This window comes from Xyrauchen texanus, chromosome 37, assembly GCF_025860055.1.
Source record: "Xyrauchen texanus isolate HMW12.3.18 chromosome 37, RBS_HiC_50CHRs, whole genome shotgun sequence".
In the NCBI taxonomy this organism is placed as follows: Eukaryota; Metazoa; Chordata; class Actinopteri; order Cypriniformes; family Catostomidae; genus Xyrauchen; species Xyrauchen texanus.
Genome location: NC_068312.1, coordinates 37,024,874 through 37,052,166, shown reverse-complemented (window position 1 = coordinate 37,052,166; position 27,293 = coordinate 37,024,874). Strand labels below are relative to the sequence as shown.

The 27,293-nt window shown below is 40.3% G+C and overlaps 2 protein-coding genes across 2 annotated transcripts in view; one reads left to right on the top strand and one right to left on the bottom strand.

The window, feature by feature from the left end:
* The first annotated feature begins 1,117 nt into the window (after positions 1 to 1,117).
* Positions 1,118 to 10,057, top strand: LOC127630509 (ras-related protein Rab-35-like). Its single transcript, XM_052108085.1, has 6 exons — positions 1,118 to 1,377; positions 3,189 to 3,239; positions 3,611 to 3,734; positions 5,474 to 5,598; positions 6,048 to 6,172; positions 7,326 to 10,057. Exons 1-6 carry the CDS (start codon positions 1,326 to 1,328, stop codon positions 7,452 to 7,454), a joined length of 606 nt encoding a protein of 201 aa, XP_051964045.1. The 5' UTR covers positions 1,118 to 1,325; the 3' UTR covers positions 7,455 to 10,057.
* Positions 10,058 to 13,840: 3,783 nt separating this feature from the next.
* The window catches only part of LOC127630495 (BICD family-like cargo adapter 1), a 38,801-nt gene continuing 25,348 nt past the window's right edge, over positions 13,841 to 27,293 (bottom strand). Inside the window, exons 4-10 of the mRNA XM_052108064.1 lie at positions 27,042 to 27,188; positions 26,028 to 26,207; positions 25,631 to 25,849; positions 23,601 to 23,744; positions 21,112 to 21,242; positions 20,747 to 20,867; positions 13,841 to 16,776 (exon numbers count right to left, since the gene is read on the bottom strand). Coding sequence (XP_051964024.1) covers positions 16,687 to 16,776; positions 20,747 to 20,867; positions 21,112 to 21,242; positions 23,601 to 23,744; positions 25,631 to 25,849; positions 26,028 to 26,207; positions 27,042 to 27,188 — 1,032 coding nt within the window. The 3' untranslated portion in view covers positions 13,841 to 16,686. The remainder of the gene's footprint in view (positions 16,777 to 20,746; positions 20,868 to 21,111; positions 21,243 to 23,600; positions 23,745 to 25,630; positions 25,850 to 26,027; positions 26,208 to 27,041; positions 27,189 to 27,293) is intronic.

The following is a 27,293-nucleotide window of genomic DNA, read 5'->3' as shown; positions in this document are numbered from 1 at the left end:
TTAAATGATATAAAAATAAACATCCATAATACTTGTCTGTTGTTTTGTATTATAAGTTACTTAATCATTGTTCATTTAGTAGAAAGCACATTTTCGGAGGGGTCTTGAAAATCTGAAAGTAGTAATCTTTCAAGTGAACTAGTGGTTTAAACTAGTTTTTCAAACAAGTTAGACATATTTCTTCATATATTATATTTGAATTGAAACTACTTCATAACTGATTTAGAAATTACTTAAGAAAATGACTTGCGCCTCCTTTTCTTTAAAAAAAAAACAACAAACAAAAACAAATCTGGGTTATAGTGCAGCACTTATAATGGAAGTGAAGGGTGGGGGGGGGTACATTTTTATTGTTAAAATACTCACTGTTTCAAAAGTATAGCCACAAGACATAAACAATATGTGTGTTAACGTGATTGTTGTGTGATAAAAATCACTTACTAACCGCATCTGTGTGAAGTTTTATTGCCATGATGATGTAACAAACCCTAAAATGACTGTTAAAAAGGCCTATATAAACAACTTTACAGCTCAAATATTACATGAGTTTTAACAGAAACAATGAATTGTAAGTATATTTATAAAATGATAAGCTTCACATTTCTGCCTTTCAACCCTCCAAAAGTTTGCCCCATTGACTTCCATTGTAAGTGTCTCGCTGGAACCGATTTTTGCTTTTTAAAGAAAGGAAGAACGAGTTTAAATTTATTTTTGTTGTAATCAACATTATGGCACAAATGCTGTCGATTGAGCTCAACTTTCATTTGAACCTGGAATATAACTTTAAAGCCCCACAAAAAAAAAAAAAAAAATTATTAAATTTTTAATTAAAGTTACTTACATTGTAAAAGAGTAGTAAAATAGCTTTTGATAATAATAATAATCAAAAAAAAGTTATTATAAATTAAATTAAAGTGCATGTATAATAAATTGTAATATAAATGAAAGCTGAGCGTCACTTCACGCATCCACACATAATAAATGTATCTTTTGGTCCTGTGATATTTTGTATCGCGGGCTTGTTGACGGCTGTTACATTGTAACACTACAGATCGCTCTGATTGGCTAGTAGCAGCGGCAGCAGCGCTCTGATTGGCTAGTAGCAGCGGCAGCAGCGCTGGGTGCAGCACACACAAGAAGCAGCGCCGTTTCCGGCTCTGAGCGTCTGCTGATACCGCCGAACCCCAACCGAAAATCGGCTGTGATTGGGATCTATCCGGTAGGAATCCTGCGCTTCTATCCGACGGGTTTCCGGCCAAGCGTTCGCCTGGAGAGAGGCCTGAAGTTGCAGTGAAGCCGCGGGCTTTGAGCCACCGACCAGCGGCATGGCCCGGGACTACGATCACCTCTTCAAACTGCTGATCATCGGTGACAGCGGTAAGCGAATCCGCGGATGCGGGCCCGGGCGAGGCTGCATGATCCGGTTAATGGGGGTTTGAGTGTCTCATATTAAATCGGAATGATCCAAGAGGCTTTTTAAACGAGCGCAGGGCTGAATTGGCAAAGATAACAGTGTTTCCGTCATTGTGTTGCGGGTTAACGGGCTGTTTGTGTTGGGCTGGGCTGTTCTGATCTGTCAGGCCGGAGACCCGGTGTGTCTGGTCGTCGGTTTTTGAGCCCTGCATCATGCACAGAGCTCCATTCGTTTAATATCTGAACAAAAATGCATTGCTGAGATTGAACGGAAAGACTTTAAAACTATTCATTGTGAAAGTCGAGTCAATGGTCCCACAAAGTATTTGGACACGTGAATCACACTAAAATGTTTGAATATCATTGCGTGAGGGGCAAAACATGAAAGCAGTTGCCATATATATAAAATTTGTTTTTATATATAAAATAAGTGATTTATTGTGGTTGTCAGATGAAACATGTTGATCTAATGTGCTGAACTGCACCTGTGGTGACTTTGCTAGGACACCTGTGTGAACTTGAGGGGAACTGACTTCATACATTCATTAAAATTACAGAGAAATCAGGTGATTTAAATGTTATCAAGCAAAAAAAAATGGCTCATAAAAGTGACGCTAGTTCTGAGAAATGTTACAACGGCATTTCCTTGCTGATGACACTTGCTTTGATATGTTGTGTAATGACGTTTTAGACATTTTAAATAATAAAAGACTACTTTGCTTAATTTTATTGCCTGTTTTAATGTCAGAACAGGTAAAGCTTCACTCATCTGAGAGTTGATCTGTAGCTTTCTTGAGTATTTGCACATAGCAAAGTAAAAGTGTGTGTGTGTGTGTGTGTGTGTGTGTGTGTGTGTGTGTGTGTGTGTGTGTGTGTGTGTGTGTGTGTGTGTGTGTGTCCTGTTTTTCAGTTTAGTTTTTAACCATCCATCAAAGCTTGTGGCTCTTGTGGTTTGAGTCTTTGCACCTTCACATGTGAAGCAGATGACTATGAACTCCAACAAGCTTTATCAAGCAGTTTGAATGAGCTATAAATGAATGAATGCATCACAGATTTCTTTAAAGTGTTGAATTGGTCATGTGTGTATTACAATTATATTATATCAGCCTTACATAAATGTTCCAAGTTCATCTTAATCAGCAATATATGTGGGATACCAAAAAAATGTATTTCGACTCGTTCCTCCTTTAAAAAAACAGCATTAATGTGGGTTACAGTGAGTCACTTACAATGGAAGTCAATGGGGGCCAATCTGTAAACATTAAAATACTCACTGTTTCAAAAGTACAGCCACAAGACGTGAACAATATACATGTTAAAATGATTTCAGTGTGATAAAATCACTCTCTACATTTTCTGTGTGCATCTATAGTGACTTTTACATCATTGCCATGACAACGACATACAACGTAAACCCTAAAACGCATGTAAAAATGACTTAAAGTAACTTCACAGCTCAAGTAATGCATGAGTTTAAACAGAAGAATTCATGTAAGTGCATTTGTACAATTTTAAGCTTCACGTTTCTGCCTTTAAACCCTCTGAAAATCGGCCCCATTGACTTCCATTGTAAATGCCTCAATGCAACTATTTTATAATTATTTTTAAAGAAAAGAACGGATGTTTTAGGTTTTATCTTTCACCTGTAAATCTTAAAGATCTGCGTGAGAGCACATTTACACATCGCTGGAGTCGGTGTTTATCTCATTAGGTCAAATCGGTTTCATCGTATGTGGCATAATGCGTCATTCTATGGTCTGTTTTTATCATTGCAGGTGTTGGGAAGAGCAGTCTACTCCTGCGCTTTGCAGATAACACTTTTTCAGGTAAAATGCATCAACGTATCGTTCAGTGAGAGGTGTCTGGGCATGCTTAAGGGGTTGCTCGTAGAGATAGCTTGACAATTTTTAGCACTTCATCATCATCATCATTATATTCTGTCTAATGGAGCATGTGATCTATATGTAAGCCATGCAGTGTGATGATCTTAAACTATTCTCCAGAAGAATGTTTGTCGAACTAATTAAGGGAATAAAAGTGTAGAATAGAACCTTCTAGACTTGTAGACAATGTCCTTCGTTGTGCACGTATAATGTGAAATGGGAGAACGTGTAGTGATGCATCAAATAATATATTCAGTATGTTTCCTGGTAGAAGTAGTGTTGCATTGCTGGACAATAAATGTTTTGTGTCGTAGGTAGTTACATCACCACTATAGGAGTGGACTTTAAGATCCGGACAGTGGAAATTAACGGAGAGAAGGTGAAACTGCAGATCTGGGACACAGCAGGACAAGAGCGATTCAGAACCATCACGTCTACGTAAGTTCAATAATTCTGCATGTCAGATACTCCGGGAATGCCTGTGAGCAGTCAAAATTGACTGTTTATTCCCTTTTGCGATTTAAGACTATAGTTGAGTTGTTGTACTGCACTAAGGCACATAACTGGTAATCAGAAGGTTGCTGGTTCAATCCCCACAGTCACCACCATTGTGTCCTTGAGCAAGGCACTTAACTCCAGGTTGCTCCGGGGGGGATTGTCCCTGTAGTAAGTGCACTGTAAGTCACTTTGGATAAAAGAGTCTACCAAATGCATACATGTAAATGTGTTGTTGAGCCGACCTCACACATTTCAATGCTCCGTTTCTAACATGTGATCTGTGCAAATGACAATAAAATGAACAGGGATGCACCGATATGCATTATTTATTTTTTAGCTGATTTTTTGCAACTTACCTTAGTTTGTTATCAGATCACTTTTTTGCACAGGACTTATGCTTTAAAAATGTACAAGGCTTGTTTTATTAACAATAAATAATCATAATATCATAAAGCTGCTGTTAGTGATGTTAGCCATTCGCTAATTTCTGCCAGACTTGTTCCTCTAAATCAGACCACATCCTGTATACAAAACCCTGTCGTCTATACATGCGTCATCAATGTTTGAGTTTTTGGACTAGAGGTTGACCGGTTTTACCAATGAATCACTCCTTAGATGGGTACCGATCGTTGCTTTCTTTTTTAGCTATCTGTTATCTGCCAAACTCTATGGCAGAAGTTGCTGATAGTTTTTTGTTATTGTTATTATTCCTATTTTTAAATGTATATTCCTCATCAATAAACCTATAAATACTTTGCCAAGTCTCTGCCATTTCAAAATAAGAGTCCCCAGTGTATTTCAAACTTGTTTCTAGTTAAAAGTCCCACGTTGTGCACCAAATTTAAATTAGGATTTAGGTTGCACAATAATCTGCCTTTTCAATTTGGACTTTTGTAGCCTCAATGGTCTTCATTGCAAGGAAAGACTAAAAAAACTACTGCCCGATTAATCAGTTATCTGCTTTTTCCACCACCTCAGGGCTGTACTGGGAAGAGAAATCGGCCTTGGGATTTTGCATAGCAGCTGGCCCAAGTTGAGCCTTTTCTACATATCGCGGTGGCTTTTTGTGGTCCGTTCTGCATAATGTGGCAGCTCTTTTTGCTTATTGCGGCACATTCGGCCCGTTTCACTGCCGACCCAGTGGCTCGCTCAGTTCTCCTGATGGCCGGTCCGCCCCTGGTCGGCACCAAAGTGCGTAGACCCACCGGGAAAATGCCCGGTATGCCAGATTACCAGTCCAGCCCTGCATCACCTTATTTATCGGTAGCTGTAAAATCCACTATCGGTTGACCTCTATTTTAGACAATGTGGCGACGTGGTTACGTGTGCGATGGCCCGAGGCTAGATGGGCATTATGTTGCTAACGAGGAAATGTGTGCTGCTTCATTAGCGTCAGTGTGTTTGTGTGTTTGTGCACACACGGCCATGAATGTTTATGTGAGGTTGTGTCTCTGTTATTAAAGCAGAACTGTGACTGGTGCGGCCAATGACAGAGAGGTTTGAAACGGGCCTTTCAATGAGTTCTTTGTGTGTTTGGAGACTGCCAAACAAGACTGCCTGTGGTTTAAAGTCTGAGGACTGTTGCATTGTCTTTTATGGACAAGAGGTTCACGAGCATGGCATTGGCTCTTGGTTACGCCCCTTGTTGATTCTGAAACGTTCTTTCTTTCCATTCTCAGATATTACAGAGGAACCCACGGGGTGATAGTAGTGTATGACGTCACCAGTGCTGAATCCTTCGTCAACGTCAAACGATGGCTGCACGAAATCAACCAGAACTGTGACGACGTGTGTCGAATATTAGGTGAGTTAAATGCAAATTGTTTTTTATTTGTCAACTTTTAATGACAGAAAAAAAAGTCATGGCATCTCTCTGAAACATAGAATTAAACAGGCAGTTTTTGCCACTGTACATTTAAGACTTTATTTTTAAATGACCTCTTATGAGGTCATTTATCGCAACTCTTTGCAGAAGAAATGTGGTTTGCTTGTTCATCAGAGAAGGCCAAATTTGCTGAATACCGAACTTTGATATATAAACGTGGGCGGTCATATGTAAATGAGCTCATTGTGATGTCATAACCGTGATGAATTCTGAACGAGTCATTTCTTCAGTTTAGTTTCAATACATGAATTTTTGAGTATATCTGTATTGGACAAAGTCTTCGTTTACAATAGCAAGTCAAATTCAGTTTTCCCAGACATGACCACTTTAATAAATAAATGAATTAACAGAAGTTTTTCTGTTTTAAGTGGGCAATAAAAACGATGATCCGAACTCAAAGGTCGTGGAGACGAACGATGCCCAGAAGTTTGCCGAGCAGATGGGCATCAGTCTGTTTGAAACGAGCGCAAAAGAAAACATCAATGTGGAGGAGGTGAGTCTATCATTGGTCAGATTGTGCTGTGAAAAGACTGCAGGAAGACATAAACAAACATAGAATGATTTATTTATTTACTTTATTGAAACTCTCAAAATTGAGTTTTAAAATCCCAAGATTGGTCTTTTACTTAAAAGTTTACTTTAGTTTGTTTGTGTTGATTTATTATAGTTTGGGCCCTGTTGCTAATTTTTCTTATAATTTTTTGTAATGTATCTAGTTAGAAGTGTCCTGTATAATTTCATTTATATATAAACATACATACGGCTCTGGAAAAAATCAGTTTCTCAAACTGGCGCAAATATTCAAGCATCTCGGATTTGTTTGATGGCTTGTGGCATCCGTCTTCCTCTTGATCACATTCCAGAGGTTTTCAATGGGGTTCAGGTCCGGAGATTGGGCTGGCCATGACAGGGTCTTGATCCGGTGGTCCTCCATCCACACCTTGATTGCCCTGACTGTGTGGCATGGAGCGTTGTCCTGCTGGAGAAACCAATCCTCAGAGTTGGGGAACATCGTCAGAGCAGAAGGAAGCAAGTTTTCTTCCAGGATAACCTTGTACATGGCTTGATTCATGCGTCCTTCACAAAGACGAATTTGCCCAACGCCAGCCTTGCTGAAGCACCCCCAGATCATCACCGATACTCTACCTGGTCATCTATTGGTTAGACGGAGACATGGAGAGACCTTAAAGCCACAGTGTCTCACACCCACTGTGAAATTGAGGATTGGTGATGATCTGGGGGGTATGCATGAATCAAGCCACGTACAAGGTTATCCCTGGAAGAAAACTTGCTTCCTTCTGCTGTGACGATGTTCCCCAACTCTGAGGATTGGTTTCTCCAGCAGGACAACGCTCCATGCCACACAGTCAGGTCAATCAAGGTGTGGATGGAGGACCACCGGATCAAGACCCTGTCACCCCTACCACGAGGACTTGGAGCACATTGGGAATTGGGCGTTCCAAATATGGGAGAGGAAAAAAAAGAAAGCTTGGCTAAATAAAGAGCACAAAGTCAGTACATATGACGTCGTCTTATTTTATATATCCAGCAAAATGAGCACAAATATAAAGTGGATCTTTGTAATGGTGCATGAATGTGTCGTGGAGGTTGACGGTGCAGTAATGTGCTTCTGTGTGTCTCTATAGATGTTTAACTGCATCACAGCGCTGGTGCTCCGAGCAAAGAAAGAGTCTGTGGCCAAACAACAGCAACAACAACAAAACGATGTGATTAAACTCAACAAGAATAGCAAAAGAAAGAAAAAGTGCTGCTAGTGGATCAAGAGCTGTTCGTGTGCACGACAGTCTTCACGCGCTAACGGACTGTGAGCGTCTCACAAACACAACGGAGAACGAGTCCTTTTTGGACCCATACAAGCCACAAAGACTTTTAAAAAAAGAAACTGTACAGATTTTATTAGAGTTGAGGAGTTTTATGTGGAATCTGTAATATTTAATAAAAAGATCGACCTTCTTTGTCGAAGGACCTGCAAGCTGACGTGATCGCCAAACCGTGCAGATTCCTGTATGCTTCCAGTTATTCTACAGTGATGTTTGTCTTTTTATCTCAGGTGTGATTTCATTTTCTCCTATTTTGCATTTTCTTTCTCTCTTTTTTCAGCAAGAACAATTTGGGACTTTTATTTTGCTTTTTTGAAATCATACAGTTTCAAACATCGACATAGACTGACAGATGCCAACAACTCTAAGAATTCTTCACTGTTAGATGAGACCATATCGATCAGTGACCCATCAAACAGAATTTATTCTTTGTGTTTTGATTCGTTAAATTATTTTAATCAAACTGTTTCTTCATTTCATTGACTCTCATGAAGCCTGCCATGAGATGTCCAGGTCATATTTCACCCCCAAATCAAAGTAAATAAATGCATAAATAAATATAGTTTGCTTAAAGGCATATAAGCATATTTTAGACCTCTATTTTAAATTTAAATCATGGCAGTATTTGTTGTTCTGCATATTTGTAAAGAAAATACTGTTACAGTAATAAAAAGCAAAAGAAGATCACAAAATAATGGGAGGAATAAAATAAAATGGCCATATGCATGTTGTTTTGGAGGGTTAAATTACTAAAAATGTAAAAAGTTAATTCATTATTTAAATAAATAAATAAATAATAATAATAATAAATAAAAAATAGTAAAATGATGACATTAATCATTAAATAAAATATTTCTCATCTTGGCACTAGTTTGCATCCATTTTCTAGCATGATCTTTTGAGTTGATTTTTAGTTTCAGCATTCGCTTCGTGTCTTTAATAGTTATCGGCACATCCAGGGCTGGACTAGGAAGATAAATCGGCCCGGGATTTTGCATCGCAACTGGCCCAAAACTTGAGCGTGGGGGGATGTTCACTGTCCTTTTCTGCATATCGCGGCACCGTTTTGTTGTCCGTTCTGCATAACGCAGCGGCTCATTCGTCACATTTTGCGGTCGACCCACCAGCCCGCTCTGTTCTCCCTATGGCCAGTCCGCCCCTGATCGTCCCCAAAGTGCGTCGGCCCACCGGGAAAATGCCCGGTATGCCAGATTACCAGTCCAGCCCTGGGCACATCACTCAATGACAGCGAGTGTATTTTGCCATTTATTGATAAATGATCATAATTGACCATTTATTTAAATATCTATTACATTTTTAGCAATTAGTATGGAGTGCCAAATTATTCAAAATTAAGTCTTTTAAATAAATCATTAAATAATGAAATCGTTAAACCGATGTTGAGTGTCGTGCCAGTAGCCGTAACCCTGAAAACGAGAAGCGCTCGTGCTTTAATGAAAACGGACACAAACTAGTGCTAAAATAAAATACAGGAGACGTTTATCGATTTAATGATTCATTTAAAAATTAAAGATTTACGCATATCAATTTCATAACAAATTTCTGCCACATTGAATTAAAGTCATTTAAAATCTGCATTTTAAGTTTCATTCATTTGGATGAAGATTGAACCATATGAAAATGTATCAAATTTAAAAATGGAATTGAATTCATGTATTAAATGGTTTAAGCAATGGGAGTCATTTTGCCCTTGTGAAAATACATATTAAATAATAATAATAATGTCGCTTCTTTAGGCACGGTGTTTTTTGTTTTGATGCTGGGGTGAAATATGACCGGATATGTTTTTGTGACTTTCACTCTTTTAAGCTCCAGATCTTTATTTCGTTGATGAATGACTTCAGGCTGAACTTTGAGTCTTACACCGCTTCAGCTCCCGTTTTCCTGCTTCGTTTTTCCTGTAAAGATGAAAAGTGGGCAGTGATCCTGCCACAACCTCTGCCCACTCTTTCAGTGTTGCCATTGTAGTATTCCTGCAGACGCTTTGCACTCGTTCTGTGATAGGAGCAGATGTTCGCGGGATCGTTCCCCCCAAAAAGATAATTCTGTCTTTACTTCCTCGCATGAGGTTTCAATCCATATGTCTCCCTTTCCTATGTAACACAAAAGGACTACTTAAGAAACAAAATCATCCAGGTTTGAAATGCCATGAGCGTGAGTAATGAAGACAGAATTCCCGTTTGTGTTGAACTATTCCTTTAAGCGCTTGATTCTCGAGCATCTGAATAATCTGATGCTCGTCTCTTGGAAGACTGACATTATTGTGTCGTTTGACATGTTATAACACATTGTTATAAGTTCTTTAGGGAGCACATTGTTCAAGACCATCAAATGCTCGGAGACGGTCGTACAACAAAGAAATAGCAAATACTGTTTTTACACGGTAGCAATGAGTTGCTCGTGTGGATGAAACACTTTTTCAGCTGTGGTTATATCATGCACTGGAGAACAGAAATGTATAATGAACACCCCCTTTATGAATTAAATCATTAATAAATATTTTAAAAGAATTCATATTTGACACAAACACTTGTCAGCTTGTGTGTGTGTGTGTGTGTGTGGTGGGGTACTGTGCAGAATTCTTAAGCTGCGTTCACACTGCCAGCGACAAAACGACCACGTCTCGTTTGTTTTCAGTGAGTGCTGGCTACATCCGGCAACCCGAGCGACGGTGACCATTGGCGACCGGATGTGGGCGTGTCCAGCGACGCGACAAAGTTGAGAAATGTACAACTTTATGCAAATGAAGAGCAACTTTCGGGAGTGACAGCCATACAAGAGAAGATGTCGAGCTCTCGTGATCCTAATATTTTAATAATAATATTTGTAAAGAAACCGCGCTGTGTAGACTCCATAAACACCACTAGCGACCTAAACACTCGCCACTGGCAACATGCAGCGACAAATTAGCTGGCAGTGTGAACGCAGCTTTAGGCACTTAATATGTTCACAAAAGCATTTGTCTTAAGATGGTTATTTATATCGTCAGCTTTAGTGTGTCAATAGGAAATATAAATGTTAGACTCCCAAACTTACATTTGCAAATTGAAGAACAGGGAGCCCTGCAACAGATGGCATTGCCCACACAGTGCCCCCACTGAACATAGTCAGTCTGAGATTACATGAAGAGACAGAAGCAGTTGAGACAGCCGAAATAGACAGAAGAACTGTGGGGAATTCTCCAAGAAGCTTGGAACATCCTATCAGCCAACAACCAAGAAAAACTGTGTCCTGGTGTACCAAGGAGAATTGGGGCTGTTTTTAAGGCGAAGGTGGTCACACCGAATATTGATTTAACTTTTTTTTTTATATTTAAGTGATAAATGAAAAGAAGACATCCTCACTATGCAACATTTCCCCCAAGTGCATATGACTTTTGCACAGTATTTTACCTTAAAAAACAAAGTAGAAAATCTGGTTCATTTTACTGCAACATAACTGATAAATGCACATTTAAACACAATTATGTTTGCAGTCTGCCTGAAAGGGAAGAATATTTAAAAAGGCAAAACTTGAACTGCATATAATAATTCGCTTTAAATTGAGTCCATTTGTAATAAACGATTAGACTTTTGAGAAATCACGTTCTTCATATTTCAGTAATGGACCGTATATTCGTTCTAGCTAGTATTATCAAGATACTCTCAACAGCTTTTTACATGAATGTTAAAATGTAGTGAGGTTTGAAATGTAATTTTAGGAGCCGTTTATGATGGTTTTACAGCAATGATTGGAAGAATTAAAAGCCCAACAGTGAGTAATGCTTGATGTATTTGTATTACAACAGTTCAGATTTCATGCATTAACTGCAAATGCGCTCGTTTACATGCACGCTAATAAGTTACGCTGTTAACTCATAAACGTTTACATGAGAGTTGAAATCATCGGGTTATTCTCTGCTTTTGAAGTTAAAAGGTAAACGGTCACGCACACATTGGATAAGCCGGTAAGAACACTGGTAAAGGTGTTTATGTGCAACGTGGAAATCTATGCATATCGAACGGTTTTTGCTTAAACCGTTTATGACCTTAACCCGAAGAAGGAAGGTATGGCGTTTGCATGAACACACGTCAGCTTATTCAGTATTGTCGGTTTAAGATTGTGCATGCAAATGCTCTCATTCAGAGATTCTTTAAAGGGAGTTACTGCACGCCTGCATTAATACTTGGATTTAGAAATGTTACTTCAACTGATCAAACTTATCACAAACACTATCACAGTACTTTCCTTAACACCTGTTTGCATGACACAACAATGGCTGACCCATGAGGTAATCATGTGCAATGTTTAAAGTTTGATGTTTGAGTGACTTTTTTTTTAATAATTGTGTGACAAAATATGTCATTTTTGTTCAAGATGATTAAATGAAGATTCTTTTCAGTATTTTGGGTGAACAATAAAGTCCTCTTTTTTTTTCTTTTTTTTTTTTGCAGGGGCTAAACACTTTGTTTTGCTGAAGTGGAATGTTCAAAATGGGCTCAATTGTTTGCCTTTTAACTATTGCCCCATACCCACACTGTATAAGCATCCAGGGGGGTAATTAGCCCTTAATTTTTTTTTTATTTTTTTTTTTTTATCAAAACAGCCTTCCATTAATATTTATGACACACACACACATTGTGTCACTCCATCAATATTCAATAAAATTATTATTTTCTGTGACCAGAAAAAATGGTAAATGGTCTGCACTTACATAGCACATTTTTAACCTTAGCGGTATTCAAAGCGCTTTACACTGTGACCCATTCACACACACACCAATGATGGCAGAGCTGCTATGTAAGGTGCTAGCCTGACATTGGGAACAACTTGGGGTTCAGTGTCTTGCCCAAGGACACTTCGGCATGTGGAGTCGTGTGGGCCGGGAACCGAACCGCCAACCCTGCGATTAGCAGCCGGTGCAGCTCTACCAACTGAGCCACAGCCGCCCCAAATTTTCTCACATTTTAGGAAATATCCAAAATAATAGACAACAATTTGTAAAAAAGTATAAATGTTTAATTTAACCATTTTAAATTTTCATCAGCATTTTCAACATTCATTTTATTAAAATGCCATTTTGCTCATGCAGTACACACATTATTTCAGCTACAGTCAGACCTGGAATGGGAGCTCCTGTGCGGACTCCATTAATAATCAGTTCTTTATCTATTATCCTGATAAGAGCAGCGTCATATATTCAGCCTGGATTATGAGTATCAGATGTTGAAGTTAAAGGTTTCCAGCTGCAGTTCTGATCTCGAATCAAACAGCGGAACAGAACCGGACCCGTCAGAACTGCACCAGAAACATGAACAAATCAGACTACACCAACAGACAAATGCGTCCATGTGGATTGTTTTACAAAAGTGTTGATTTATCATTCAAATGTTACACATTTACAAATATAGTCCAAACCTATTTGTGTCTTTGTATGTATAAAAATCATTCTTTGGGATTCTCTGAACCTAAAATCACCTCGGCACAAAAGGAGAAGATGGCTGCATAGCATTGCTCAAAATCTGTCCAAACACAAAATGCGCGACACACACACGCAACACACACAGACAGGTGACGGGTACCAGGTTTGAGAGACAGAAAAAACATCCAATCGTGACCAAGTGTTCCCTTCATTCTCATAGGCTGAATTGTCCACTCTAACAGGGCACAAGGCAGTACATCCGAAAACTGACCTGGGCTATGTGCAGAATAGCATAATTTCATTTATTTTGTATTTGTTTTACTCATAATTTAATCTGACTATATGTGCCTGCATAGTGTGCACTGCATAGTGTGCCTGCATGGTATGCACTGCATAGTGTGCCTGCATGGTATGCACTGCATACTGTGCACTGCATAGTGTGCCTGCATGGTATGCACTGCATAGTGTGCCTGCATGGTATGCACTGCATAGTGTGCCTGCATGGTATGCACTGCATAGTGTGCCTGCATAGTATGCACCGCATAGTATGCACTGCATAGTGTGCACTGCATAGTGTGCACTGCATGGTATGCACTGCATAGTGTGCACTGCATACTGTGCACTGCATAGTGTTCCTGCATGGTATGCACTGCATAGTGTGCCTGCATGGTATGCACTGCATACTGTGCCTGCATGGTATGCACTGCATACTGTGCACTGCATAGTGTGCCTGCATAGTGTGCACTGCATAGTGTGCCTGCATACTGTGCACTGCATAGTGTGCCTGCATACTGTGCACTGCATAGTGTGCCTGCATACTGTGCACTGCATAGTGTGCCTGCATGATGTGCACTGCATAGTGTGCCTGCATACTGTGCACTGCATAGTGTGCCTGCATAGTATGCACTGCATAGTGTGCCTGCATGGTATGCACTGCATAGTGTGCCTGCATGATATGCACTGCATAGTGAGCAGTACGCCAGCATTCCATTCCAAACGGCGCAGCGGTTTCATTTGTTTAGACACTAAAGCCCGATGCAGTGTTGTTTCTACAGCCACAGAATTAAAATGAAACTCTACTGTTCTTTGGTTCATTCACGTCACAAATTCAGGTCACACGAGGCCCGTTTATTATCATCAAATCGGTAAGAAGGGTCATAATACTGTCCTAAAAAAACAAGCAGGTGCAACTGGTAAAGAGAGATAAATGTGCACTAATAGCAGCAGATTTATGGTGATGTTATCACAACCAGCTTAACCAATGGTGTGAGTTTGGGGCGGAACTACCTGTTTAGCCCACCAATGGCAGACGGAGATAGTGTTACTTTTGCAATTTCGTTCGGTGATACGACTGCCGCAGAAATGACAAACGGCACCTTTAATGATGCCGACAAACACTTCCAAAGTGATTTACATTTACTTTGTAGTCCTTCAGGATGTAGACGGTTACTGATGACATCAAATTCACTATTTCAAAAAGATCCTCCGTGTACAGCACTGATTTTGGGAATGAACCAAAGAGCGGAATGATTTTAGCTGCTTTCAGACTTGTTAAAGATTAACTATAACCTACAACCTGTTGATACTCTAAACCTCCATCCTAAAAGCCTTCAATGTTCATCCTGAGTTTAATCTCCAGCGAATGCCTTGAGATGTCCGAGTGAGCGACGTAGTCTCTTTGTTGAATCTCTGGCAGTGAGCTGAGGACTGTGGGTACAGATAAAGTGCAAAATGGCTCAAAGCTGGCGGAGGACTCGGTCTGTTAGATCAGTTGCTCTCAGCTGGCGGGTCGGGTCTGTTCTTATAGGGTCATGGACAGCAGGGAAACAATTATACTTGAATGATAAAATATAGCAAACTATTGCATCGTTCACAGATAAGGTATAATATAGGTTGAGCAGCTTTTAAAGGAATGTTCCAGGTTCAATAGAAGTTAATTCCTTCATTCTTAATCAACAGCATTTGTGGCATAATGCTGATTACCACAAAATTAAAATGAACTTAAAATAAAGGCAAAAATCAAGGTACTTACAATGGAAGTTAATGGGGGGGGGGGAGGCGGCAGTCAATAAACGTTATAATGAAGTTTCAAAAGCATTGCCACAAGATGTTAACATAATTTAAGCGAGATAAAACCTTATCGGTGTACAGATATTTCCAATATTACCAATTTCCAACTTCGTTGTCATGACGACATAATCTGGAAAACCCTGAAATGCCTGTTAATCCCTAATTTTACCAAAGTTTACATGCATATTGTTTACATCTTGGGGCCATACTTTTGAAACGGTTTGTATTTTAACTAGGGCTGTCGATCAATTCAAATTTTTTATCAAATAATTTACATGGTATGGCATCGATTAATTAATTGCAATTAATCGTGTCTATAAATATAAGCCCCTCAAATAACAACATACGTTCAACATATAATGATTCAATATTTCTGAATAGTTCGATTTTTATAATTATAAAGAAAATATCCATCTTCAACCGCTTATCCGAAGTCGGGTCGCGGGGCAGCAGCTCCAGCAGGGGGCCCCAAACTTCCCTATCCCGAGCCACATTAACCAGCTCTGACTGGGGGACCCCGAGGCGTTCCCAGGTCAGTGTGGAGATGTAATCTCTCCACCTAGTCCTGGGTCTTCCCCGAGGCCTCCTCCGATCTGGACATGCCTGAAACACCTCCCTAGGGAGGCCCAGGGGGCATCCTTACCAGATGCCCAAACCACCTCAACTGACTCCTTTCGACGCAAAGGAGCAGCGGCTCTACTCCGAGCTCCTCACGGATGACTGAGCTCCTCACCCTATCTCTAAGGGTAGGCCCGCCACCCTTCTGAGGAAGCCCATTTCGGCCGCTTGTACTCGCGACCTAGTTCTTTCGGTCATGACCCATCCTTCATGACCATAGGTGAGGGTAGGAACAAAAATTGACCAGTAGATCGAGAGCTTTGCCTTCCGGCTCAGCTCTCTTTTCGTGACAACGGTGCGATAGAGCGAGTGCAATACCGCCCCCGCTGCCCCGATTCTCCGGCCAACCTCCCGCTCCATTGTCCCCTCACTCGTGAACAAGACCCCGAGGTACTTGAACTCCTTCACTTGGGGCAATACCTCCTTCCCTACCCGGAATATGCACTCCATCAGTTTCCTTCTAAATATAAATCGAAATTAATGGAAAAGCATTACACTATAGTGGCAGACGAGTAAAACATGGCTTTAAAAAAATGGCTTTAGAATCCAAAATATTGTTTATTTCTATATTATTGAACATCAGCCAATGATTGGCCTTCGGTTCACAACGGTCTTCAAGTACTTCAAACGGAATGTTCTTTATTACTGTCCAGACACTTGATTAAATGCATTATTTGTTTATGTAATTAATCGCACTGAATTAAGGCGTTAAATCGACAGCCCTGTTTTTAACGTTTAAGGATTGGCCACATTCACTTCCAGTGGAAGTACCTTGTAACCCAGGTCTTCGAGGTAATTAGTAACCAATGATAAACCAATTTATACATTCTGAATTTACGGTTACTTTTGAACACTAAACAATTTAGTTATTGCGTTGTGTCACCACTTACTGTCCCATGTAATATCTGGAGATGAGAACCACTCTCTCATTTAGCTTTCTTTCTTTCTTTCTTCTCCTCGTCAAATCTCTTCAGACTCTCAGTTCTTCTTGAAGAATGAAAACAGGTGTTTGTCTCCTTCTGAGAGGTGATGAGTTCGTCTGGAAGGGCCTCCTCCTCACGACCCGCTGAAGGAGTACGGAGAATCTCTCGACTCCTCTTGATGTTTATCCATCAGCTGCTGATCGATAACTCTGTGCATGTCATCCTGAGAGTGAGACAGAGCGGTGCTTATCATGCCATTGTGAGAAGATATTGACGAAAATGTACAGAAAAGTGGGGACACTGACAGACAGAATGGATGAACAATGAGCATGAGTCCATGAGTTTCACATATGTTTCGATTGCGTGGTCTGAACCAGAGTTTCATTCCACCCTTCAGAGCTATTTCCAAACTGCGTTAGATCATATTTTTGGCTTTGAATCGTGAAACACGTGCACTATCAATGCGGGTATCACTGTGAGTACTAGTGAACACTGTAGCTAGGTAATGACGTCAACTATGGGCTCCCAATTTCATGTCAACGAATGCAAAGTTTCGACCTCTTCATCAGGCAAAACCTCCTCGAAAAAGCAACTGTTATATAGAGGGAGGTTAAATGTACTGTATGTCATCATTTAATATCCAAATATTTAATATATATATTTTTTCTCACATATCAATAGAGTTGAGAGCCGAGAGCTGGTTCTTGGTCAGGGCTGGTTTTCTTTAAAAAAAATCCCAAATAATTTGTTACAACATTCAGTTCAGTTAATGGTTCTTGAGCGTGCATTCTTTCATCAATGTGGACGCAACACCAAACTAAAATACTCTGACAGTGTTTCCTACTACCACTCAGAAGCAACGCAACACCGTTATTGAATCAGTAGCATGAAACATACTGCCAATGTAGTCTGACTCCTGAGCTAATGACTCTTATGAGTCGGTTCTTGTGAATCTACAGCTCGAATCATACAGGGTGACCAGTGTAGATCGATTCTTGAACGAATGACTCTTATGAGTCAGTTCTTTTGAATCTACTGCTCGAATCATACAGGGCGACCAGTGCAACCTGATTCCTGAACTAATGACTCTTATGAACCGGTTCTTTTGAATCTACAGCTCGAATCATACAGGGTGACCAGTGTAGATCGATTCCTGAACTAATGACTCTTATGAGTCGGTTCTTTTGAATCTACAGCTCGAATCATACAGGGTGACCAGTGTAGATCGATTCCTGAATGAATGACTCTTATGAACTGGTTCGTTTGAATCTACAGCTCGAATCATACAGTGTGACCAGTGTAGTTTGAGTCCTGAATCAATAACTTTTATGAGTTGATTCTTTTGAATCTGCAGTGTGAATCATACAGGGTGACCAGTGTAGTCAGATTCCTAAACTAGTGACTCTTATGAGTCAGTTCTTTTGAATCTACTACATGAAACATACCAGTGTAGTCTGATTCCTGAATGAATGATTCTTATGAGTCGGTTCTTTTGAATCTGCAGTGTTAATCATACAGTGGGTCAAGATTCTTATGGTGCGTTCACATACAACGCAAATCGAGAATTTCACGCAGCGCGATTACATACAAAATCAATGCAAAGACGCAAATAGACACGAATTTGCGCGGGTGGTGCGAATGAAGCGAATGGTGCGAAGCGAAAAGGCAAAATCGCTTAATTTGCGTGTTCGCGTGAGCTGAAATTTTTCAACTGGAGCGAAATATTGCATGACGCGTTGTCGCGAAAGCCTATCAGCATTGAGATTGTCCGGATGTCACTGACGCACTGATGTAGTAGCAGAACAAATCAGGAAAGTTGACGAGAAAATGGTCGTAGCGTTGGGTGGGCACCCGGAATTGTATGACACAACGTCAACGTATCTGGAACTTTCACAACAGATACAGAGCAGCAATCGTTGTGATATCAACCATGGTTGATGGTGGAAAGATAAGTTATCGTAGAAGCCCCTCCTCCTGTCCTTGGGGAATACTCGTGGGTTCGCGTTACTCGCTCGAACGCGAGTTTAAACACAAATTTAATCCAGCGGTCAAACTCGCACGAGCATTGCGAGGCAAATCTTTTTTCCGCGTTGTATGTGAACGCACCATTATGAGTCAGTTCTTTTGAATCTACAGCTCGAATCATACAGGGTGACCAGTGTAGTCCAACTCCTGAACGAATGACTCATATGAGTCAGTTCTTTTGACTCTACACCACAAAACATACTTTCCACCAAACAAATACATTTTATCAGCTCGTTCTTTTTAGTGAATCAAAAGCTTGAACAGTAAATCATTGATTTGCACATGTCTGACTTGAACCAACAGTAATTAGTGGATGTACATATTATATTTGTTGTTGTAATAAGGGGAATTTTATAAAAAAAAATTAAAACTATTTCTTGATTGTATACGCACCATTTGCAATAATCCGTTCTGTTAAAATATGAAATGCTCTCATCGTTTTGAAACTGCCTGCTGAGGCCAGTAAACCCAATAAGAACTGCATTTTCATTTCAAAATATTTCTTCCTCAAAAGTAATAAATGAATCATTAATGGAACCATTAAGGAACCGGAATCATTAAATTCCTTATGATTCCCATCCTTACATGTGAATCTGTGATCTTTCACACTAAATGATATTTTACACTAAACTAAATGAATCAAACTCTCTCCGGAAATGACTCATCTGTACCAAAAGCTGTGAAGACAAGTGAACCACATCACAGTGAAATGATTGGCATCCTCACTGCACAGAATGAGCCGGAATGAACATGGACACAGGTAAGATGGGAAACCCGAGCTCACCTGGAAGGCAGGAGGGGGCTACCAGAGGGGAGAAGGGGTCTGTACGGAAGCTGAGGAAGGCCACTAGATCAGAAACCACAAGAGCCACACAGTGAACAGCCCTGAAGAGGCAAACTGCAGGCAGGGAGGGAGAGAGAGACGGGGAGGCTGAGTTATACAGGGATAGGAGGACACAAATAAACACATTAGGACCAACAGGAGAGAAAGAATGACAGAAAAGTGAAAAGTAAAGGATTTCTGCTTTAATAGACTGAACTAAAGTAAACAGAGGGAGAAACATATAAACCTGTTCATACATTCAACATCCGGAGTAACAGAGACAGTGTGTGTGTGTGTGAGTGTGTGGGTGTTTTGTGTTTGTTTATATGTGTGTGAGTGCGTGCGTGTGTGTGTGTCTGCGTCTGCGTGTGTGTGTTTCTGTGTATGTGTGTGAGTGTGTTTGTTTATATATGTGTGTGTGTATGCATGTGCGTGCATGTTTATGTGTGTGTTTGTGTCTGTTTGTGTGTGTGTGTGTGTGTGTGTGTTTTGCATGTGTGTGTGTCTGCATGTGTTTTTGTGTGTGTGAGTGTGTTTGTTTATATGTGTGTGTGTTTGTGAGTGTGTGTGTGTGTTTGTTTATATGTGTGTGTATGCATGTGCCTGCATGTTTATGTGTGTGTGTCTGTTTGTGTCTGTGTGTGTGTTTTTGCATGTGTGTGTGTCTGCATGTGTGTGTGTGTGTTTGTGTTTTTGTGTGTGTGAGTGTGTTTGTTTATATGTGTGTGTTTGTTTATATGTGTGTTGTATGTGTTTGTGTGTGAGTGTTTGTGTGTTTGTTTATGTGTATGCGTGTTTGTGTATGCGTGTTTGTGTATGTGTGTGTGTGTTTTTATTTGTGTCTGCGTGTGTTTGTGTGTTTATGTGTTTGTGTGTGAGAGTGTGTTTGTGTGTGAGTGTGTGTTTATGTGTTTGTGTATGCGTGTGTGTGAGTGTGTGTTTGTTTATGTGTGTTGTGTGTTTGTTTATTTGTGTGTTGTGTGTGAGTGTGTGTTTATGTGTTTGTTTATATGTGTGTGTTTGTGTATGTGTGTGTGTGTTTGTTTGTGTCTGCTTGTGTGTGTGTTTATGTGTTTGTGTGTGTTTGTGTTTGTTTATATGTGTGTGTTTGTGCGTGTTTGTGTGTGTTTTGTGTGTGTGTGTTTTTGTTTGTGTGTGTGTGTGTGTGTGTGTTTTTGTCTGCGTGTGTGTGTGTGTTTGTTTGTGTCCGCGTGTGTGTGTGTGTGTGTGTGTGTGTGTGTGTGTGAGTGAGTGTGTGTTTTGTGTGTGAGAGTGTGTGTGTTTGTTTGTTTGTGTGTAAGAGTGTGTGTGTGTATATATATATATGTGTGTGTGTGTCTCTCACCTGCCAGGCTTCTAACTGCTGAGACAGGTTTAGTTTCTGCTGTATCGCGTCTAACAGCTGACTGTTCAAAGACATGATGTCAATCTTACACTTCGCCAGCTCCATCTCTACTGCTTTCTTCCTGTAACAGAGAAAAACAATAACGCAGGAATTACAAGGGAATATCAGGATTCTGTTAGATTCCGGGGGATTCTTGCTTAGTGTTCATAACAGTAAATTTTCTTTATTGGATGATGCATATTTACTTATAATAAAGACTCTGTGCATAGCTCTAGCTAAATCTTTGGAGACAAAATTGACCGTTAAATGTCACATAGGTCAAGAGTCCTCATTTTACTTGGTAAACATGTGCATGTGTGTCTTACTTGGCGATGGCTTCGTCTCGGTCTCGTATGGCACTCTGTAACTGTTCGTTGGGTTCTCGCACTTCTATCTTCGCTCTCAATCGTTCGTTCTCTCCTCTTGAAGAAGAAACTTCCACTGAGAGCAGCGCCACCTACATGATAAAGAGCAGAGTCACAGGACAACTGAATTAGTCCTGAATATGGGCTGGAGGATTTCAGTTAGCAGACCGTTCAATCAGGGCCGGACTGGGAAAAGGATTCGGCCCTGGATTTTACATAGAGCCTGGCCCAAAAGTTGTTGGCCCCCTTCAGCATATCGTGGCCCGTTTTGCAGCCGTCTTCAGCCTGTCGTGGCCCATTCGGCATAACGTGACGGTCTGTTTCAGCTAATCAAGACCCCATTTGGCCCGTTACGCAGCTGGTGTCCTGAAAATATATGCTACCTATCAGGATGTGCTACCAATGCTATATTGGCATAGTTTTAGGGATTGGGTTAGGGTTTAGGACAGGGTAAGGGCTTAGTACAGCCTCACACCATATCACAGTATCTGATAGTTATGCAGGTTGCACATCCTGATAGGTATTATCTGCCTGACAAGATGTGCTAACTAGGTTTTTAACACATTTCATGCTGTTGTAGTACACACTGACAGGTTCTCCCGTGGCTCCCGACATGTGCTACACATGTTTTAACTTATCACTGTTTTACAGCTTATAGCAAAGATTGTCAGAACACCGGCCCACCGGGAAATGTCCCAGTTCTCCCTATGGCCAGTCCAAGAGCATCATCATAGTAGTATATCTTTAGAATATCCTTAAAAGGAATATTCCGGGTTCAATACAAGTTAAGCTCAATCGACAGCATTTGTGGCATAATGTTGATTACCTCAAAAGTCAGTACTAATTGTACCGTCTTAAAAAGAAACAAAAATCTGGGTTACAGTGAGCCACTTAATGGGGCCAATCCTTCAACATTAAAATACTCACTGTTTCAAAAGTATTGACACAAGACAAAAACAATATGTGTGTTAACATGATTTTAGTGTGAAAATGGTTTACTCTTCTGTGTAAATGTTTTAACAAAAACATTGACTTCCATTGAAATTCATTGACATCCATCGACATTCATCGACATCCATTGACATTCATTGACTTTCATTGACTTTCATTGACATCCATTGACATTCATTGACTTCCATTGACTTCCATTGACTTCCATCGACATTCATCGACATTCATCGACATTCATCGACTTCCATTGACATTCATCGACTTTCATTGACATTCATTGACATTCATTGACTTTCATTGACTTCCATTGACATCCATCGACATTCATTGACATCCACATTCATTGACTTCCATTGACATCCATCGACATTCATTGACTTCCATTGACATTCATTGATTTCCATTGACATTCATTGACTTCCATTAACATTCATTGACATCCATTGACTTCCATCGACATCCATTGACATTCATTGACATTCACTGACTTCCATTGACTTCCATTGACATCCATCGACACCCATTGACATTCATTGACATCCATTGACTTCCATCGACATCCATTGACTTTCATTGACTTCCATTGACATCCATCGACATTCATTGACATCCACATTCATTGACTTCCATTGACATCCATCGACATTCATTGACTTCCATTGACATTCATTGATTTCCATTGACATTCATTGACTTCCATTAACATCCATTGACTTCCATCGACATCCATTGACATTCATTGACATTCACTGACTTCCATTGACTTCCATTGACATTCATTGACATTCACTGACTTCCACTGACTTCCATTGACATTCATTGACTTCCATTGACATTCACTGACATCCATTGACATTCATTGACATTCACTGACTTCCATCGACATCCATTGACATTCATTGACTTCCATTGACATTCACTGACTTCCATTGACATTCACTGACTTCCACTGTAAGTGCCTCACTGTAACCTTGATTTGTCCTTTTTTTTTAACCTCCTGAGAGCAAAATCTCAATGTTCTCTCTTTGCACTGTCAAACTAAGAAGTGTTAGCCAGTGCTGAAGAATTTTACCAATCAGAAATTAGCATAATTCATTCTGATTCAATGTAATGTGCTGCATCATCCAATCACTGCCAACCATGTTAAAATAAAATTATACATGATAAATTGTGAATTTATGTACTGATTATCATTGTCCCATGACTGCCAAACATGTTGAGTGATCCAAACATCATCTGCAGCCTGAAACTAAACTTTGATCAGAAGTTTGGAGTGAATGCACTTAGCTGCATAGGAAAATTATAGTATGCTCCCTTGCTCCCTATTTAGTGAATGACGTGACCTCCAGTGTGCTGTCTGTCTGCACTGGTCTCAGAAACAAAGATTTTGAGGTAATCAACATTATGCCACAAATACTGTTGAACTTGTATTGAACTCACACCGTTTCTTTAAATTATATTCATCCCAGAAAATTCCTTAAAAAAATGCATGTGTGTGCCTGATTATGGAGCTGTAGTGCCTCTTCCTGGCTGGTACGTGTTTTTTTCTGTTCTTGTTCGAACAGTTCTCGGAGTTCTCGGAGCTCCTCGCCGAGTTTACGGACATGCTCCTCAAGAACCTCTTCATCACTGCGACGAGAACCCTGAACGCACAAACACAGAGAAAAAGAACAACGTCAATTTCTGCACGGGGATGCTGGATTTATCTATGGTAAACTGGAAAAAATTTTTGCATTATTCAGTTAGAAGGCTGTTGGTGAATTTTGGAACTGACAGTAATTAAAGGTGTTGTAAGTTGATTTTTTCATGGAATTGAATGCAAAAAATGTGTACTACTCCCTGAAAAGAGTTTTGAGATATTTCACCGGTCTCTGTGACAGCTCTAGACTCTTTAAACAGCCAATAAAAATGTGTCCGTGGGCCGCGACCAATGAACAATGTTCTGCCAGCCAATCAATCAAGCAGCGAATTATTGAGGCATAATGCCATTTTTATGCCATGTTACTCATAACATTTGTCAGTAGAGGGCGCTGTTTTGCTCTTGTCTACGGAAGCCCGTTTTGTCCATGGTTTATCACTTTTTTTTTTCTCGTGATCCCAACGTAATTTTCTTGAGATTTCAACATATCAAATGTTGTTTTCTCTTGAGCACAACTTTTCTCTTTTCTTTTCGTGATTTTGACGATTTGTGATTTTTCCCACGAGAAAACATCTTTTGGTGCCTGGAGCAGCTCTTGACGTCACAGGCACAGCATCTTCATGTTTTGTTTCTCGCAACAGTAGGCTGGTCTAGGTCCAGGGTTGGATAATGACTCGGAAAGGCCCCGGGGCCATTTATCTCCAAGGGCCCCCCCTCCCTGCATCTCTCAGTCATCATCCGGTATCCATGGAGCAATGATGGGAAAATTAAGCTTTCTAAAGCAAAAGGGTTTTCATTGCAAATTTATTGAAATTGGGTTCTTTATTCAAAGCTTCAGTACAAGGGTCAATTTACTGCCATCTGGTTGTCAAAACAATTTACGTGATATGAGCGCGAATTGATCATCTGTGTTCCGCAACTGCTTTCGGGTCCTTGAATAATGTATAACGTGCGAGTATGGGCATCCGGTGGACATTCTGGTGCCCTCCTAGGGTACGAGGGCACCCCCCTAGGGAGTTGGTGCCCTATGCAGACTGCCTAGTCTGCTTATAGGGAGCGGCGGTACTGATGATATTGCAACACTTAATGACATCTCTGGAATGATATTGCAGTAATTTATACTTAAGTCGTCATCACGAGAAAACAAATTTTGTTATGTAAATATAACGAGAAAAGACCGAAAAAAGTGATAAACCATGGACAAAATTGGCTTCCGTACTTGTTGGTCTCAATAAAGATAATTTGGTATCTTTGGAGTGCAGGGTTTTGGGAAAAGGGGCGTGGCTAATCCAACGGCTCAGTTTTTGAAAATTGTAGAATGGCTAAAATCGCTTACAGCACTTTTTCTCCCCAATTTGGAAAGCTGAATTCTCAATGCTCTCTAAGTCCTCGTGGTGGTGTAGTGATTCGCCTCAATCCGGGTGGTGGAGGACGAATCTCAGGTGCCTCCATGTCTGAGACGTCAATCCGTGCATCTTATCACGTGGCTTGTTTAGCGTGTTACAGCTGAGACATAGCGCGTGTGAAGGCTTCAAGCTATTCTCCGCGGCATCCGCGCACAACTCACCACGCGCCCCACCGAGAGCGAGAACCACATATTATAGTGACCATGAGGAGGATAACCCAACATGACAGCTAGACCACCCTAGCAAGCGGGCTAATCTGTTGCTTAGAAAGCCTGACTGGGCTTACAGCACCTTTAATGCTGTCGATTGAACTTAACTTGTATTAGACCCGGAACATTCCTTTAATTGGCCAATCTCAACATACATAGCCAAATATTGACCGATTCATCGACCTGATATATTAGTCTATCGCTACTTCATACAATAATCTTAACAGTTTTATTATGAAATTTCAGACTGCAACACAATGTGTGGTAATTCATACCGTAGATTCGTTGCCGTCCAGCAAGTTTTGCATTAGTCTGCGCAGCTCCAGTAGACTGCCGTGTAAACTACCCATGGGAATGTCTTTAGCTGACAACGTCTCCGAAGACTCGTCCATGGATGAGTCTGTGGACAGGGCAGAGTCTGTGATGTCATTTCCTCTGAGCTGTGAGCAGATGGAACGCACCAGACAGTACGCCTCCCATAACTGCAGTCGTAACTGAAGGAAAGAAACGGATCCATTTAACAGACTGTCATGCCACTGAAAAATGTATCTTGGTTGCTTTACATGTCAGTCAGACGGACTCATCCTCTCTAAGTGGGTGGTTCTTAGTTAGAATAAGCTGCAACGTGGCCCAGACTTTATGTTGATAGTTGTGTGAGTGCTGTTTGAGTACCTGTTCTCTCTCCTGCTCCATCTCCTCCTGCTCCATACTCTGTTCTATCTCACAGAGGAGGCTGTGAGGATCCGGACTGAAGCCGTGAAGACTCCGTTCCTCCGTCAGTTCCTCTAGACGTGCGCTCAACTGCCGGTGAGACAAGCGCACTTCCTGCAGCTCCAACTGACTTTGTCGCAGCTAGTGAGAACATACAAGATATTTACACACACCTGAAGGAACACAGGTTACACACACTTCTCAAAGATGACTTCAGACGGGTACAAGAGATGTATGGGTACAACAAACATCTACTTCATTTGAAAAACCAGGTAGGTTCTCAAATGGAAGGTGGAGGAGCACAAGGTCTCTAACATCCACCAGCAACCTGTGAAACTTTGGTGAACTCCATGCCCAAGAGGGTTAAAGCAGTGCTGGAAATAATGGTGGCTACACAAAATATTGACACTTTGGGCCCAATTTGGACATTTTCACTTAGGGGTGTACTCACTTTTGTTGCCAGCGGTTTAGACATTAATGGCTGTGTGTTGAGTTATTTTGAGGGGACAGCAAAGTTACACTGTTATACAAGCTGTACACTCACTACTTTACATTGTAGCAAAGTGTCATTTCTTCAGTGTTGTCACATGAAAAGATATAATCAAATATTTACAAAAATGTGAGGGGTGTACTCACTTTTGTGAGATACTATATATATATGTATATGTATATATGTATATATATATATATATATATATATATTATAAATATATAAATGTGTATATATATATATATATATATATATATATATATATATGTAAATCGTCCCAGTATGAGATTTTTCTAAAATGGCGTGAATCTCGCAAAACCAGTTAAGAACATATCCGGGTCATTTTATTTACCTCACAAATAATAAATAATATTCTGTTTAAAAAGGTTGCATTGTGATATAACTATCAACAGGCTACTTTTTCTTTAAGTAAAATATATTTTTTTATTTCTATCTTTTGGGGTGAAATGTGACCTGTTCTTGACCTGTAAGTTTTTCTCGTGACACTGTTTTTCCAGCACCAGCGTTCTCTCTCTCATGTCGTCCACCGTGCTCTGAAGTTGCTCGTTTTCCTCCAGTACAGCGTTCACGCGTCGCTCCAATTCCTGCTTATGCTCTGTCAACGTCTTTATCTGCCAAACCAAATCGAAAACAGCATGTTAAGGACATCGCCATCGCACAAACTCCTAAAATTAATAACACCAAAACAAGCACAAATTACAAACGCTTGTCCTAAA